Source organism: Taudactylus pleione, unplaced genomic scaffold (assembly GCF_031769625.1).
Source record: "Taudactylus pleione unplaced genomic scaffold, aTauple2 ptg000114l, whole genome shotgun sequence".
In the NCBI taxonomy this organism is placed as follows: domain Eukaryota; kingdom Metazoa; phylum Chordata; class Amphibia; order Anura; family Myobatrachidae; genus Taudactylus; species Taudactylus pleione.
In genome coordinates, this window is record NW_028284516.1 from 6,558,443 (window position 1) to 6,574,879 (window position 16,437).

Below are 16,437 nucleotides of genomic sequence, written 5' to 3' on the forward strand. Positions count from 1 at the left end.
AGAGGTGAGTTTTCATGAAAGTTTTTAAATTTAGAGATTATGCGTGATTCATAGCACAAGAAAATTAATTCCTTGTGCAGGTCTAGCATGAAAATCTCCTGTAAGTATTTAATATAACAATATTAATAACAGAATAAAAATGTACTTGCACTTCTGAAAAAGCTGTTGGTTTTGGTGAAACGCGTTAAGGCTTGCACATACCTGCTCTGCTCTGTTAATTGCCTAGTTCCATATGCTGGTATTGCAGCACCTCAGGCTGGCTCTTTCCATCAGTCTAAAGCACTGTCTCAGGGGACGTCATATTATGCTCAAGTTCACAGCCAGGGCCACCAAACCAGTATTGCTACGGCAACATCCGCTGATCCAGAGCAATACACCGGGATGCCATCAAAAGCAGTGTGCTTCCTATTATCAAGCATCCTTGATGTTGGGAGATATTGTGAGACAAGTGAAGATATGTATGCAACTGTAGTTTTAGAATGGTTTTGTATGTTAGTACAGTATAAGGGGTAAATTTACTAAGAAGGGAATTCTATTAAGAAGTGATGTTGCCCATAGCAACCAATCAGATTCTACTTCTCATTTATTTAGCACCTTCTAGAAGATAATACCTGGAATCTGATTGGTTGCTATGGGCATCATCACTTCTTAATAGAACTCCCTTGTTAGTAAATTTACCCCTAAGTATTTATATTGGTTTTGGAACTGTAAGACTGGGCATGAAAGACCCACCAAGGGCATGTAATGGTGGGGGCCCACTGAAAGAATTTGACCATCTGCCAATGTAGGTGTAGCCAGTACACAGAGAGGTGTGGCCAACCAGTTGGCCCTCATTATACTATGTGCAAATAGCCCTAGGTGGAGTTAACTGGCAGCAGAATGCAAAAACAGCTGATGAAAAGTGTTGAGACCCATAGAGTGAAGTTAATAAAGATAAGGGGGGAGATGTACTAAGCCGTGGAGATAGATAAAGTACCAGCCAATCTGCTCCTACAGTTAGGAGATGATTGGTTGGTAGTTATCTCTCTCCACTTTATAACTCTCCAAGGCTTAGTACATCTGTCCTATAGTGTTAATAGATATACCAATAAAGCTTTTAAACTTTATGATAATTATATAAAATGAACTACTGAAAAGAACATTTAACTACAGAGACTATTATTCCTGTTTTGAATATGTTATTTAGGATTATTTTTGTTTTTAGTTTCTATGTGTTTGCTATAATTAGCAAAATTTAGGGATCAGACTGTGGAGTTGATGAGAGATCTATTAATTAATCACATAACTGGTTTATTTTTTCCCCAAAAACATTTTTTTTTTATTTAATTAAGTTTAGAATGTATTTTTTATAAAAATGGATTTAAATATTTTATTGAAAAAAAGCATAGGGGCTGTCCTGCATCCCTCCTTTTCCATTGTAATAGCACCTCCCAACCCCAAGTGGCAATAAAACTCCCACTTTATCCCCCCCAGTGGCATTATCCCCCACTTCCCTAGCTGTAATAGATACCTAGTGGCATTATACCCCCAGCCAGCAGTGTCCATAGACCACCACAAAGGCACTACCCCCTCCCCATGTGTCAGTATAAATATATGTATAATCTAACTCTCTCCCATGGCCACTAATTCTTAGGTTGTGCACTACCCACCTCCCCCTGCTACACCCATGTCCTTGTACTAAAATATCACCCCCCTGGTGTGACATTACCCTCTCCCCAAGCACTTGTCTCGCCTCCATCTTACAGAATGGGGCAGAGCATGGGTAGGGGGGACTGATCATCAATACCCCTGCTTCAGCTGATATCTGCACATAAGCCACATAGTGCTCAGAATGGGCAAAGGTTTCCACAATTTAGTCTCTAGCACATGCACCTCAAAGTACAGTTCATACGGCATTCTGGGGAGTGATTTCGACAGTCACTTTGGAGGTCACAGACAGCGTCATCATTGCAAGGGGGCTTTATGTATAGCCCATTGTGACTGCAAGGTAATGATCCACTTGACAGATAATGGTGAAATTATGGAGTCTTATACATTCCAGGCTTGCTCTTCTCACCACTTCTGGGTAGTGTCATTCCTCAATACCTAAGTTACAGCATGCTCTGGACACAAACCAATGAGCCATCAGAAGGGAGGCTATATGACAGCCCAGGTAGGCAAAAGATACCATGTAGTACTCTGAAACTTTTTACATTTCTTGGGAGTAAATCTGATATTGGGAATTGCTCCATCTTCTTTTGCATCTCACAGCAAGCAGATTCAAGTAAGTGTTACTGTCCTATTAATGTTTCCTTTTGGTTTAGAGAAAATTATTTACTTAAGACTATCTTTGTATGTCATTCTTATTGTTTTTGTATATACTTTAAGTATTGTATATTTCTCACATTAAACTCCATTTAAGAAGATTGGTCTCTGTGATTCTTGTTGGATCCACTTTGCCTGTTGATTGGATCTACCCATGCTACATATCTGTACTATTATTTGGGTAGTGAAACCTGGGACTTAGTTATAATTGTGTAGGGAGATCAGAAACTTCCTAATTTGAGTGTTTCACTCCTGAAATCCTTTTTCTGTGGTGGCAGTTATATTTGGCAAATTAATAGTGAGTCAGAGAGACACTAAGGAGTGTATTCATTTCTGTAGACAAACTAGGTGGTGGTTCTTTTTTTTAACTCTGTGTCAGACTCACGTCACGCAGGATCTAAAGAGTGTTGATTATGACAAAGTTACGGACAGTGGTTAAAGATTGAAGTTCCTTGGAACTGGGTCCATGACAATATGTTTTTTTTAACAAGATCTGGATACATATTGCATGTGGGGTACAAAGGACAGTTTGGAGTGAAGGATGACACCTAGTCAGCGACTATGTGGGGCAGGGTTTATTGTTCTGTTATCAACAGAAATAGGTAGCTTCTATTGACTGGTGTGAAGATTATTAGCTAATTTTCTGGAAGAATGATTTTAAGATGGCGTAAGGAAATCCAACATGAATTGGCAGAAAGACATTAAGTAACAGGGGGTCAAAACAGATAATGAAATATCCAGGGAGTAGATAAATGTCACCATGAAATCCATCTCTGTATAGAAGATAGTCCATACATCCAACTTGTTTAAATAATTCCTCCTTCTGAGAACTTTATCTCACCTTACTATCCCTGTATGAATCATTTTTCTTTCAGCTCTACAAACTTTTTCCTTGGCTCATGAAGATGCCTGGACCACATCAAAAGCTCTTCACAATCCAGCGTACTTACCTAGACTTCCTAGAAGCAATCATCCAGAAACACAGACAGACTTGGGATCCTGCCATCAGGAGAGACTTCATTGATGTATTTTTTGAGGAAATTGAAAAGGTAAGAGAACTTTTCTACACTTTTAGTGTTGGATCCATTAATAGAGTAAAACTCTGAAACAGACTTTTTTGAAATAACATTTGTGTTTATTAACTCTCGTACATTAGTGGGGGAGAATTAGATGCTATTATAATTGCCACTGTTTATCCCTTTGTATGTCAGGTACTGTAACTTTAAATTGTGGTAGTTACATAAAACACTACTCTGTATGTGAAATTCAAACCACATCTTGGACAAGTGATCAAACAATAGCCACAATCACATTGAACCCTCTCCTAAGGGATTTAAACTTTTCTGTGCTTTTTTTTTCATGCAAAAATACTGTACTATATACTGTACTATATACTTCACCTAAACATATAATAATAATCATGAGTATGAATACTAAACAAAACTTTATGTTTAGATGAAGGGAGGTTTGCTTCGGGCAGACGAATATGGAAGACATGGTCTAATAGTTATACTCAGTGGCATCCCTACCTCATTAGACACCCGGTGCGGGGAGTAGTGATGGCTGGGTTCGCAGTTTGCGTGGCAGAGCTGTGCACTGGGGAGAAGGGGCGTGGCCTCACACAGGTGTGTGGCCTCATGGTCCAAGCCCTGTTTTTCTCTCACCAGGGGTGGCGGAGGTGCGGTCTGCCCCCGGGGACCAGCCTGTCTAAAGTGGCGGCTCCCTCACTGTGTGAGGAGCAAAGTGCAGCACCCGGCTCCTGTCACTGAGGGGGATGACACCCGGGTGCGCCCCGCATCCCCCTTGTGACGCCACTGGTTATACTGTATATGTCTGGACACAAGGAGAATGGAGCTAGTAAATATCTGGTTGCTTGGTGCACCCTCCATAAGGTGAGATATGTGGCCAAACCGATCAATAGCCATTCCAAGTGTGTATTAAGTCTCTCTGTAGTTGTATCTCAAAGGTCAGGTGGGCCCCTACTCTTTTCTGCTTACATAATCCAATTTGGAGAAATCAACAGTGTATTTGCCTTCAATTATCACATTTACACAGACAACACACATTTATATTAGGGGTGAGCGGGTTCGGATTTCTGAAATCCGAACCCCCCCGAGCCCCCCTGATCCGAGGCTGATCCGAGTCAGGCTCGACTTTTCCCGCCTGACTCGGATCTGAAATCGAGGCAAAACGTCATCATCCCGCCTTCCGGGTCTCGCGGGTTTTGGATCCTATATAAGGTACCCGCGTCGGCGCCATTTTCTCACTCGGCTGTGGACAGTGAAGAGGGAGGGTGGGAGTTAGGGCTGGCTGGGCTGTGTAGTGTAGTGTAGTGTAGTGCAGTGTAGTGTTGTGCTGTGCTTGCGCTGTGCTGCGCTGTGCTGCTGTTGTCCATAGGGGCTGTGTCCACTCCTTCAAAGTCCATAGGGGCTGGCTGGACTGTGTTGTGCAGTCAGTTGTCCATAGGGACTGTGTCCACTCCAAAGTCCTGTGCAGTGTCCCAGTCCTAAAGGGGTGCTGTAGTGTTGTCCAGGGGGTGCTCTGTCCATCAGGGGTGCTCCCCCCAAGTGCAAAAAAATATATATTTTTTCTGTGTTTGTGACTTGTGTGCACTGTGGCTGCACGTGCATCAACAAAGGAGCAGCGCCAAGCGTGCTCCTGTGTCCCATTAGTAAAGGGCCGGCTGGCTTGTCCATTAAAGGGTGCTGTAACCCCCAAAGTACACTCCAAACAAAAAAATATATATTTTCTGTGTTTGTGACTTGTGTGCACTGTGGCTGCACGTGCATCAACAAAGGAGCAGCGCCAAGCGTGCGCCTGTGTCCCATAAGTAAAGGGCCGGCTGGCTTGTCCGTTAAAGGGTGCTGTAACCCCCAAAGTACACTCCAAACAAAATAAAAAAATATTTTCTGTGTTTGTGAATTGTGTGCACTGTGGCTGCACGTGCATCAACAAAGGAGCAGCGCCAAGCGTGCGCCTGTGTCCCATAAGTAAAGGGCCAGCTGGCTTGACCATTAAAGGGTGCTGTAATCCCCAAAGGGCACGCCAAACAAAATAAAAAAATATTTTCTGTGTTTGTGTGCGCCTTAGCCGCACGTATATATCAATATAACTTAAATGGAGGACCAAACGTCCTCCGATAAAAATAAAATAGGGAAAGATCAAGAACCACTTCCTCCTAGTGCTGAAGCTGCTGCCACTAGTCATGACATAGACGATAACATGCCATCAACGTCGTCTGCCAAGGCCGATGCCCAATGTCATAGTAGAGGGCACATACCATCCCAAATGACAAAGTTCAGGAAAATGACCTTGAAAAAAACATTTAAATCATCTGAAGAGAAGCGTAAACTTGCCAATATGCCATTTACGACACGGAGTGGCAAGGAATGGCTAAGGTCTTTCCCTATGTTCATGACTAGTGGTTCAGCTTCACATGACGATGGAAGCCCTCCTCCCGCTACAAAAATCAAACGAGTTAAGCTGGCAAAAGCACAGCGAAGAACTGTGCGTTCTAAGGAGATATCACAAATCCCCAAGGAGAGTCCAAGTGTGGTGGCGGTTGCTATGCCTGACCTTCCCAGCACTGGACGGGAAGAGGTGGCTCTTTCCACCATTTGCATGCCCCCTGCAAGTGCTGAAAGGAGCACCCACAGTCCACTTGCTGATATGCAAATTGAAGATGTCACTGTTGAAGTACAACAGGATGAGGATACTGGTGTAGCTGGCGCTGAGGAGGAAGTTGGCGAGGAGGATTCTGATGGTGATGTGGTTTGTTTAAATCAGGCTCCGGGGAAGACAGTTGTTGTCCGTGGGATGAAAAAGCCCATCACGGTCATGCCTGGGCAGAAGACCAAACATTCCACCTCTTTGGTCTGGCAATATTTCTATCCAAATCCGGACAACAACTGTCTTGCCATATGTACCATATGTAAAGGTGAAATAAGTAGGGGTAGGGACGTTAACCACCTAGGAACATCCTCCCTTATACGGCACCTGCAGCGCATTCATAAAAAGTTACTGTCAAGTTCAGAAACTTTGGCTAAGACCATAAGCAGTCCAGGGACACCTAAATCCCGTTGTCCTGTTGTATTCAAGCGCCTGCAAACCACAGCATCAACTCCCTCCTCGTCAATTTCCTCCTTAGTCAGGATCGGAAGTAGTCCTGCAGGCCATGTCACTGGCATGACTGACTCTCCTATCCGGGATTCCTCCAGAGGATCCTGCATTACTACGCCTCCTGCTGCCGCTGCTGCTGTTGCTGCTGCTGGGAGTCGTTCATCATCCCAGAGAGGAAGTAGGAACACCACTACTTTTACTAAACAATTGACCCTCCAACAGTCCATAGCGAGGAGGATGAAGTACGACAGCAGTCATCCTGAAGCAAAACGTATAACTGAGGCCTTGACTGCTATGTTGGTGTTAGACGTGCATCCGGTATCCGCCATTAGTGCAGTGGGATTTAGACAATTTAGACAATTGATGGAGGTAGTGTGTCCCCGGTTCCAAATCCCGTCTAGATTCCACTTCACTAGGCAGGCGATACCGAGACTGTACAGAAACGTCACAAAAAGTGTCCTGAAAAATGCGGTTGTACCCAATGTCCACTTAACCACGGACATGTGGACAAGTGGAACAGGGCAGACTAAGGACTATATGACTGTGACAGCCCACTGGGTAGATGTATCAACTTACACAGCAACAGCAGCAGCGTCACCAGTAGCAGCATCTCAGAAACGCCAGCTCGTTCCAAGGCAGGCTACGCTGTGTATCACCGGTTTCAGTAAGAGGCACACCGCCGATAACCTCTTAGAGAAAATCATCGACCAGTGGCTTACCCCACTTAGACTCTCCTGGGGATTTGTGATATCTGACAACGCCACCAATATTGTGTGGGCATTACATCTGGGCAAATTCCAGCATGTCCCATGTTTTGCTCACACAATAAACTTGGTGGTGCAGAATTTTCTGAAAAGCGACAGGGGCGTGCAGGAGACGCTTTGGGTGGCCCAAAAAATTTCTTGCCACTTTCGCCATTCAGCGACTGCATGCCGAAGACTGGAGCACCAGCAAACACTCTTGAACCTGCCCCGCCATCACCTGTAGCAAGAGGTTGTGACGCGGTGGAACTCAACCCTCTATATGCTTCAGAGGATGGAGGAGCAGCAAAAGGCCATTCAAGCCTATACATCCACCTATGACATAGGCAAAGGAGGGGGTATGCACCTGACTCAAGCACAGTGGAGAATGATTTCTGTGTTGTGCAAGGTTCTCCAGCCCTTCGAACTTGCCACACGTGAAGTCAGTTCAGACACTGCCAGCTTGAGTCAGGTCATTCCCCTCATCAGGCTTTTGCAGAAGCAGCTGGAGAAAGTGAAGGAGGAGCTAAGATGGAGCGATTCCGCTCGGCATGTGGGACTTGTGGATGAAGCCCTTCATTCGCTTTGCCAGGATTCCAGGGTGGTCAATCTGTTGAAATCAGACCACTACATTTTGGCCACCGTGCTCGATCCTAGGTTTAAAGCCTATGTGGTGTCTCTCTTTCTGGCCAACACAAGCCTGCAGAGGTGCAAAGACCTGCTGGTGAAAACACTGTCAGCTGAAGCGGAACGTGACACGTCAACAGCTCCTTCTTCATTTTCTCCCGCAACTGGGGCTGCCAGGAAAAAACTTAGGTATCCTAAGCAACCCGCTGGCGGTGATGCAGGGCAGGAAGGACCAAGTTTGGACATCTGGTCCGGACTGAAGGACCTGGCAACAATTTCTGACATGTCTATTGTCAATGCATATGATACTGTCACCATTGACAGAATGGTGGAGGATTACATCAGTGACAGCATCCAAGTAGGCATGTCAGACAGTCCGTACCTGTACTGGCAGGAAAAAGAGGCAATTTGGAGGCCCCTTTACAAACTGGCTCTATTTTACCTGAGTTGCCCCCCCTCCAGTGTGTACTCCGAAACAGTGTTTAGTGCAGCCGGGAACCTTGTCAGCGAAAGGCGTAGGAGGTTGCTTCCACAAAATGTGGAGAAGATGATGTTCATAAAAATGAATTATCATCTCTTGAAGGGAGACCAGCCTCCAGAACGTACAGAGGGACCTGTGGTGGTGGATTCCAGCGGGGATGAGTTAATACTCTGTGAGGATGAGGATGTACACAACACTGAAGAGGGTGAGGAATCTGTGGATGAAGAGGATGAGGACGACATCTTGCCTCCGTAGAGCCAGTTTGTGCAGGCACAGATTAATTGCCAGCTTGTTTTGTGTGGTCCAAACGAACCAATCATTTCAGCCACAGTCGTGTGGCAGACCCTGGCGCTGAAATGATTGGTTTGTTAAAGTGTGCATGTCCTGTTTATACAACATAAGGGTGGGTGGGAGGGCCCAAGGACAATTCCATCTTGCACCTCTTTTTTTTCTTTGAATTATGTACTGTTTGGGGCCTAGTTTTTCAAACTGCCATCCTGTCTGCCACTGCAGTGTCACTCCTAGATGGGCCACGTGTTTGTGCCGCCCACTCATGCCGCTTAGCATAGTCATCCATCTACCTCGTTGCAACCTTTTGGACATAAAAACACTATTGTGAGGTGTGAGGTGTTCAGAATAGACTGGAAATGAATGGAAATTAAGGTGTTAGAGGTTAATAATAGCATAGGAGCAGAAAAACCCACAAATTCTGTGATTTTAGCTGTTTTTATGCTTTTTTTTTAAAAAAAATACAGATCCAAAACACAAAACCCAGAACCCAAAACACAGAAGGGTGGTTTTGGCAAAACCAATCCAGATCCAAAACACGAAGAAAGATCCAGATCCAAAACCAAAACACAAAACACGAAAAGTGGCCGGTGCACACCCCTAATTTATATGCGCAATTGGACCTCACTACCATAGATTTAAAAAAAGATGTAAAAAAAAAATGATGCGGGGTCCCTCCCTAAAACAGAACCAGCCCCGGACTTTTCATAGCCAGTCCTGGTTGTGTAAGTACAGGGAAAAAATTGCGTAGGGTTCCACTGTACTTTACACAACCAGCACTGGGCTCAGATCCATTACAGGGGGAAAAAATGCATAGGGTCCCCCTGTAATCTCCAGAACCAGCACCGGACCCTTGCACGAACACATGTACACACACATGTACTCATACTCACCTATGTATCCCTGTAGCATCAGTCCTCTTCTCCAGTAGACTATCCATAGAGACCTGTGGTAAAAAAAAAACATACTCACCTTCTCCTATGCGTGGATCTGTCCTCTTCATTCCAAAGTAGGCATCCATGGTCTTCTTAAAATAAAAATAAAAAAACAAATAAATCCGAGACCCGCAACTAATAACAACCAGGATGGTTATTATCTCCCAAATGAAACGCTTTGTAGAGCCATATCTGAGCGTTCATTGGCTGAGAGAGCTCTGCCCCCACCTCTCTCAGCCAATGGACGACTCCCTTCATTGAAGTCAATGGTGGGAACCACTGAGTAAACTTTAATAACCCTGTGGCTCTCCATTGACTTCAATGGAGGGATCTGTTCATTGGCTGAGAGGCGGGGGCTGACCTCTCTCAGCCAATGAACGATCAGACATGACCCTTCAAAGGAAGAAGCCGCATCTGAGCATTTCATTCGGGAAGTAACAACCATCCTGATTGTTACTTAGCGCGTGGATCGGGATTTTTGTTTTTTTATTTTAAGAAGACCATGGATGCCTACAGGGACAAGGGGACAAGTACAGGTAATTGTAGGTGAGTATGTGTGAGTGTGTATGTATGTATTAAAACTTTATTTTCATGGTGTGTGTGTCTTCCGTTTCTAAAAAAAAATTATTTACAGGTGAACTACATGTACCAGTGGGCCCTTAATGCCCCGCATACTGGTACTCATCGTTCCCCAAGTACCATCATGTGGGGGAAGCTTGCTGGGACCTGCAGTTCTACTGTAAAGACAATATTTATACTTCATTTTTTTTACACTACACCTACACTATCAACCTGCCACCTACTGCCCAGGCGTGGCTGGGATAGCTCCGGGCTATCAGCCTAGGCTAGGGGTGCCCTGGAGAGGGGGACCCCTTAATTGAGGGGGGGCCCCAACTCTCCAAGGAACCCTGGCCTGGGCTGACTAGTGGTCAGGGCTGATGCTGCGGCTGGGGGGCCCAGTGAAAGGGCTTCCCTGGCTGTGGCATCTGCCCCACGCTAGAAAGGGTCCAGTGCTGGTTCTGGAGAATTCAGGGGGACACTACGAAATTTTTCCCCTGTAATACCAGAACCAGGACTGGTTCTCAGAGCACAGTGCTGGTTGTACTAAGTACAGTGGAACCGTACGCATTTTTTTCCCTGTACTTAGACAACCAGGACTGGCTATGAAAAGTCCGGGGCTGGTTCTGTTTTAGGGGGGGGGGACCCCACGTCATTTAAAAAATGTTTTTAACTCTTACTAAGCTTTTTACATTAAGATACATGCAGGCATCTCACTGATGTATGCATGTATCTGTGTCAAAACGAACTGCTCATGCTGAAAACTAATGCATGAAGTTCTTCAAGTCATTTGGGGATTTGCTGTTTGAGTTTGAGTTTGTTTTCTATTCGATTTACAAATCGACTGTTAGTGAATGAAGGGATCTTATTGTCCTCTATGTGAAAACATCGATGTTTTTCCTAAATTCGATTTCATTTCAAATTCATCTCTCTATTCAATTTGACTTTCGATTTGGGCTTTAGTAAAACCTTTCATAAAAAATCGAACCGAAATCGAATGCAAAATAAAACAGAAAACAAGATTGAACTTTAGTAACTTTACCCCCTGGTGGCATTCGAATTCAACTCTGAATCAGGGACCTACTGTAGGGGTAAATTTACTAAGAATCAAGTCTGATCGAGTTTGTTTTTTTTTAAACTCGATTTGCATCGCCAAAATCGGGTGATTTGATGCTCCTGAAACTCTCAAATTTACTAAGAAGTGAGTTTAGCTGTGCTTGAGTAGTGTTCCCTCTAGCTCCGGCGGGAGGCAGGGCGCCGGAGCTAGAGAGGGCATGCCCGTGCGACCGACAAGGGGGCGTGGTCATCTGAAAAGGGGGCGTGTCTATTAGACGCGTCCCCTTTTCGTAACTCTTGGGGGCGTGCCCGGCACTTACGGACACGCCGGGCAGCCCCCAAGCCCTGCAGACAGGGAGAATAGATGCCGGGCGCATGCGCCTGGCGTCTATTCTCCGGCGGTGACCGGGTCACCGCATGTTTCTCCACCCGCGGGACACTGCGTCCCGCGGGTGAGAACGGCTCCCGCAGGCTGTTAGGGCAGGGCACTTTTTGCCCTCCTCCTGGAGGGCAGGGTGCTTTTTGCCCTCCAGAAGGAGGGCAGGGCGCCGCGCCCTGCTAAAACAGCCTAGCGGGAACGCTACTTGAGTTGGGCGATGTTGAAACAGATCGAGAACACCCGAGTAGCAAGTTTAGATAGAGATTTCTCTCCCAAGTTTGCAGTATTTTCTCTGCTCAGCTCTCCCAAACAAGCAGCCTTTGTGGTGTATATAGGGCCTGATTCAGACCCGGTCGCAAGCGATGTGTGCTCGCAACCGGGTCGATGGTGGGCCAGTGCGCATGCGCACGAAGGAGCCGGTTCCGTCGTGTGCATGCATTAGACCCGGATAGCGACGGGCACTCCATCGCTCCGGGTCTCGCAACAAAGGGGGCGAGCTGTCGATGTTGAGTGACAGCTCGCCCCATTTGTTCGGCGGGCCGGGGGAGTGGCTGCCCAAACGGAGGCGTTCCCATGTGAACGCCTCCATTTGGGGGCAGTCCCACTGACATCACGAGTGATGTCAGTGGGAGAGATTTCGGCTCTGTTAGAGCCGAAATGTCTCTGGGGCTTGCGGCAACGAGACCCTACCACAAGGGTCTCGTCACAAGCCCGATGGTCAAGACCATCACGACCATCTTCCTGGCCACTCGCTATAGCTGTGGGTGGTCACCCACAGCTATGCGAGCGGCTAGGAGGCCGTTCTAAAAAAAAATAGCCCGGCCCTGATTCAGAGCTAGCGCTCTGTCAGAGCATCCAGCTCTGAATCAGGGCAATAGTTCTCATTGCTGTGTATGTATTCCGGTGGAAGGTTACAATGGATGTTATTTTTTGTGTGTATTAGTTAGTGTATGAATCTCTATTCTGCGTCTTTGGTTTCCTGCACTTTTTCAGTAAGAAGCATGCACACTCACTGTGTCTAAGTTATTAAGAAACCCTTATTGAAGTATAAGTCGCAGACACTGGCGTTGAGGATTAAAATCTTCTTCAGCATTGCTCCAGTGATTAGCGGAGCACCAGTGGACTGACACAATTGTGAGGTGCAAGAGGAGCAGCACATGCAGACTGCCAGCATCACCTAGCCTGAATAAAGGGGCACGTGAGTTATATCACTCTTTCTCTAAGGAAGGGAGGAAAAGGGACATAAAGGCAAAATGTCAGGATATATTGGCACAATAGCTGCTTTTGATAGTACTATAGAGGTCTGGGCTACATATATTGAGAGATTGGAACGTTACTGTAATGCTAATTCTGTGCAGGGAGACCGGAAAGTAGCAGTCTGTTCCCCTCTTGGATAAGGAGGTTGGGATCCAGAGAGAGGGAACTGCTCAGAGAGGAAAAGGGGTGGATTGTAGGGACAGATGGTGCCATTGATCTTTCTGACATTTCCAAAGCAAGGGCAGGAAGCATGCCAAATGACCTGAGGGCCTGATTCAGACCCGGTCACAAGCGCTGAGCGCTCGCAACTGGGTGGATGTTTGCCCACTGGGCATGTGCACAACGGAGCCGGCTCCATCTTGCGCATGTGCAAGTCCCAGCTAGCGACGGGTGCTCCATCGCTCCGGGTCTCGCATTAAAGGGGGCGAGCTGTCGATGGTGATTGACAGCTCACCCCGTTTGGTAGGCGTGGCTGGGGGGGTGGCTTCACAAACGGAGGCGTTCCCAAGCGAATGCCTGCCATTTGTGGGCGGCCCCACTGACATCACCAGTGATGTCAGTGGGAAAGCTTCCAGCTCTATTAGAGCCAGAAGCTCTCTGGGGCTTGCGGCCACGAGACCCTACCACAAGGGTCTCGTCGCAAGCCCGATGGTCACGATGGTCTTGACCATTGCGACCATCAACCTGGCCGCTTGCTATAGCTGCGGGTGGTAACCCATAGCTATGCGAGCGGCCAGGAGGCCGCTCCAAAAAAAAAGAAAACGCCCTGATTCAGAGCGTCCGTCTCTGAATCAGAGTCTCTAGACGAGAAGAGGGGAGAGCAATCCTTATGTTTTGGAGATATTACAGAACAGAAGATACCTGTAGCCTCTCCATCTTGGCTATTGCTTCAAGCAACTCTGGAAAAGGGGGACCATAACACCTGTCTGTTTAACTCAGTACAGTGCAGAAGGATTAACAATTGTAAAGTGTAACAGAATATCCTGGCGCTATAAAAAAATTAATAATGTAATTTCCATGACGGTGTAAACCTTCCCTGGAAACAACCTGCATAAAGGTTTGAAGAAAATCTCAGATTTTGAACCCCAGGAAGAGATGTAAAGAAACCCTGGGGACAGCACATCTGGAAGCAGGTAAGTATATGTGAGTGTGGTAGGCGTATGTAATAAGCTTGTACTTACTACGGTGTGTATTGTTGTTTTTTTAACTATTTTTTTACAGCAGAGGTACGGGTGTCGGCCTCCTGCTGGCACTTGTAGTTCCACAAGTGCCAAAGGGCAGGCACGCTGGAAACTGTAGTTCTACGGTAAAAACAATAGTTTCTATTTTTTGATACCACTATTACCCCTGCACCCACCTCTCCGGATTTGAGTCAGTGCTGGTTTTAAAAATAGGGCGACCCCTACACAATTTTTTCCCCCTATTTTGAAAACCAGGACTGGTCAGCAGGGGGAACCTTACTCATTTTTTCCCCGTATTTTTAGAAGGGGCTGGTTATGCGTTTTTTTTGGGTGGGGGACCCTATGTAATTTAAAAAAAAATATATTAACCCTTTACATGCAGAAATACACAAATCACGCTGATCTATGTATATTTCTGCCAAAGTCACAGCTCAGGAGGTGGTCTATTTGAAACTTTTAATCAGCTGCTCACTCCCAGTGCTGTGGCTGGCCTACTTCTCGTCGCTCAGAACCATTTTCTTATGTAGCTCATTATCACTGGAACTCCCAATCGTCATATCTCCAGCTATCACCCTCCTTTCACACCTGCATGACCCTGCTCAAGCACCATTTGCTGTGTGACAATCAGATAAATGCTCTAATGCCTTGACCATTGCTAGGTACATATCGTCCTATACTTTGCATTAAATCCTACACTAAATTATGTCATACTGATTTTGTTTGCTTTCTTCCTAAATATAAGGTAAGCACCACTTTCTTTTATCTATCGGAGGCATTGTGCATTGTTCTTTGTGCTATACTTTGTAAATTTAGTAAACTTCATATCTTATGGTGCTATATATATTATATATATATATATATATATATATATACATACATATAAAAAAATATAGATATTAGAAATTACTGGGCATTTGTGTTTGCTCTAGGAAAGTTTTAAGGGTGGGTAGTACATTATGGTATAAATATATTATATGTCAGTGGTTCCCAAACTTTTTTGAACCACGGTGTTCTAGAGTTTCAGCATTTTTTTCACGGCACCCCTGGACCAAATGTTTTTTATTGAGAAGTTCAGCACAAACTATTAAATGAAGTAAATTATGCTGACCTGTCATCCTTAGGGGCAGTTACGTGCTGGTGGACAGGGTTGTGCTTTTGTTTGTCCACATATTTTATGATTGTCAGCCACCAGCACTGCTTTTTCCTATCACATTGACCATAAATTATTTGATCTGGTCCTGGACCACCAACCTGTGGCACCTCTGCAAGTGCCCTGTGCATGGGGGGGTCTTTGGAGAGGAGGGGTCCATGGGCATCCTCCATCATGGGCCCCCACCTCTCACCTCGGCGGCCGGTAGCCGACTGAAGCAGCTGACCAGCCACCGCAGAATTGATAGACTCTGGGCACTAGAGTGTGCCCAGAGTCTACTGCGCATGCACAGATCTCCGGCGATATCCTCACAGCGCATGCACAAAATGCCGGAAAAATGGCCGTGGCAGCCATTTCCCGGCATCTGAGCAGCGCTGGGAACCCTGACGCGGGACCTCGGAGAGGTAAGTTATAGATAATATGGGCGCAGGGTGTGCGGTGCATGCCCCCCTGGACCCAGGGCCGTGCACCGCACACCCTGCACCCATTATAGATATGCCCCTGGCCCTGAGGCACCCTAGGGTGCCACGACACCCAGTTTGGGAACCACTAATATAAGTATATCACATAGTTCTGAGTAAGTTACATCCCTTCTTACCGTCCACACATAAGCTCACATACTGTATTTTCTCTTTCTTCACTTTCACATCCTCCTAACCCTAGGCCAACTTTCCTGTGTGACCGGATCATACATCTCACTAAGAACCTCTGCAATCTGGCGGAGCCAATATGCAACATCTTTGTGTATCATCAATGCCTAGTTCCCTATAGACTGTAAGCTAGCGATCTTGTCTGTCTGTTTCTGCTTAGTTTGTTCTATTAATGTTGTTCCCAATTGTAAAGCGCAACAGAATATGCTACATTATATAAGAAACTTTTAATAAATATATAATTAAGTGTCATTTCTGTCTTTTCTTGTCTATGTCTCAGAGTAAAGATAATCCCAGCAGCAGTTTCAGTGAGAAGACGCTTCTCATTGTAATGGCCGATCTCTTTGTAGCTGGTACAGATACAACTTCCAACACGTTACGCTGGTCCCTGCTAATGATGCTACTCCACCCTCACATCCAGGGCAAGTATCTCTCAGGGATTCTGCACTAGTTATAGCTGCACTGCCACATGTCTGTCTGGATGGGGGACACACTTTATTTTTTTTATCCACTTGACTGACAATTATTTTTTTTTAAATTACATAAGTCAATAATTGTAGTCTTAAACATATTTTCAAAAAAGTATTTAAATATTTTAGTGTAAGACATATATCTGGGGGTGTCTAGCACCCTCCCCTCATTCGCATATGGGCTGCGGCACTGTACCTCCCACTCACTTATATATGGAAGTCGCTCCACCAATCTCCTGTAC

The 16,437-nt window shown here is 45.7% G+C and overlaps 1 protein-coding gene across 1 annotated transcript in view; it reads left to right on the plus strand.

Annotated features, from left to right (window-relative positions):
• The window catches only part of LOC148524928 (cytochrome P450 2D20-like), a 68,858-nt gene that overhangs the window by 42,468 nt on the left and 9,953 nt on the right, over positions 1-16,437 (plus strand). The window contains exons 5-6 of the mRNA XM_088471520.1: positions 3,180-3,353; positions 16,006-16,147. Of these exons, the coding sequence (XP_088327646.1) occupies positions 3,180-3,353; positions 16,006-16,147 (316 nt within the window). The remainder of the gene's footprint in view (positions 1-3,179; positions 3,354-16,005; positions 16,148-16,437) is intronic.